Raw genomic sequence first — 1,586 nt, forward strand, 5'->3', positions numbered from 1 at the left:
CATCTACAGTCCTTTTCAGTCTCTGAATCAGATTTTTGCTTAGGTCCCTCAATTTCAGCCAGAAAATACCTGAAATCACAGAAAAACACACAAACTCATAGTAAAGTCTAGAAAAGTGAATTTTAACTAAAAACTAATAAAAATATACTAAAAACTAACTAGATCATACTAAAAACATACTAAAAACAATGCCAAAAAGCGTATAAATTATCCGCTCATCAGACACCTTCACTCACCATATTATCCAGTTTCCTAATCTCCTCCTCAAGCGTCTGCAGTCTCTTGTCCATGCCCCTGAAATTGTTCTTGTCCCAAAGACGTAAAGGACCCGTCAAAGCCTTCAACTTACTAGTAAACTGAGCCTCTCCCAATTTTCTCCATTCATTTTTAATCATACTCAGAAAGCCCTCATGCGTAAACCAGGAATCCAAACTTCTAAAAGCTCGTGGCCCATCACCAACTCTCTTATCCTCCACAATCAACAGACAATGGTTTGACAGCCCTCTAGGGCCCCCTTTTAGTCGAACATCAGAAAATTCCTCCACCCACTCTATATTAACCAGAACCCTATCAATCTGACTGCAAGATCGACCCCTGAACCATGTGAACTTCCTATCATTCAGAGGCAAGTCCACCAACTGCATATCCTGTACCCAATTTTCAAACTCTTCCGCTGACACTGGTACACTACTAGTTCTTTTGCACTCTTTGAAATGTAGAATTTCATTAAAATCTCCGAAAAAGCAGAAAGGCACCTGACAGAGACCCGCAACATAACTCAACTCCTCCCATACAACCCGGTTCTCCTTTCTCTCTCATGCGCCCCATACACCAAACAAAAAGCACAGTTAAAATTGTTTTTCATAATCACTCCTTCAACACACAACCATCTCTCCCCCTTATAACAGTTGTTGACCTTGAACAACTCATCATCCCAAATGAGCGACAAACCCCCAGAGGCCCCTGCCGACTCCACATACTCCCATCCCACCGAACTATAACCCCAAATTCTTGCTACATCAAATTTAGTAAGAACCTGCCTTTTAGTTTCAATCAACCCTAACATGTTTAACTTATAACAGTTCTTCAAAGATTTTATCATACTCAATTTTCCATTACCCCTCAACCCCTCGAATATTCCAACAGCCAAAAATCATTTAACAACATTTTTACTCACCTTATTGTGATTCTAAGACCAACTTCTTCATGCCTTTTCTTTTTGTTTCGCCATCCTTCTCTTCACCGCTAATTCTTCATTCCGCGGTTGCAAGATTGCCATACTATCTACTTCTTTATCATACAAAACAGCACCTGATTCTACTATCAAAACCCATGTTTCTGTATTTTCTTTCATCTCATCTCGCGCCATAATTCTGCCCTCAACCATCCCCTACCCTGCCTCTGTCTCTGTCTCGGATACTGTGTTAGCCACATCTTGCCCCTCTGTGTTCCGTGCAGCTAGTCCCGAAGCTCTCGACTCCTCATACACCTGAACCGGGTTCGAAGAATGGTTGCCACAAGAGAGCCCGGTCTGTCCTTCCCTGTCTTGTTCCTTCGGCTTCCCTGTCCTCTCCCCCATCGGCGAT

The 1,586-nt window shown here is 42.2% G+C and overlaps 1 protein-coding gene across 1 annotated transcript; it reads right to left on the bottom strand.

Moving 5' to 3' along the window:
- Positions 1–218: 218 nt before the first annotated feature.
- Positions 219–1,369, bottom strand: LOC130966470 (uncharacterized). Its single transcript, XM_057891283.1, has 3 exons — positions 1,211–1,369; positions 917–1,036; positions 219–812 (listed from the first exon to the last, which is right to left on the bottom strand). Exons 1-3 carry the CDS (start codon positions 1,367–1,369, stop codon positions 219–221), a joined length of 873 nt encoding a protein of 290 aa, XP_057747266.1.
- Between the last annotated feature and the right edge of the window lie 217 nt (positions 1,370–1,586).

This window comes from Arachis stenosperma, chromosome 3 (genome assembly GCF_014773155.1).
Source record: "Arachis stenosperma cultivar V10309 chromosome 3, arast.V10309.gnm1.PFL2, whole genome shotgun sequence".
Classification (NCBI taxonomy): Eukaryota; Viridiplantae; Streptophyta; class Magnoliopsida; order Fabales; family Fabaceae; genus Arachis; species Arachis stenosperma.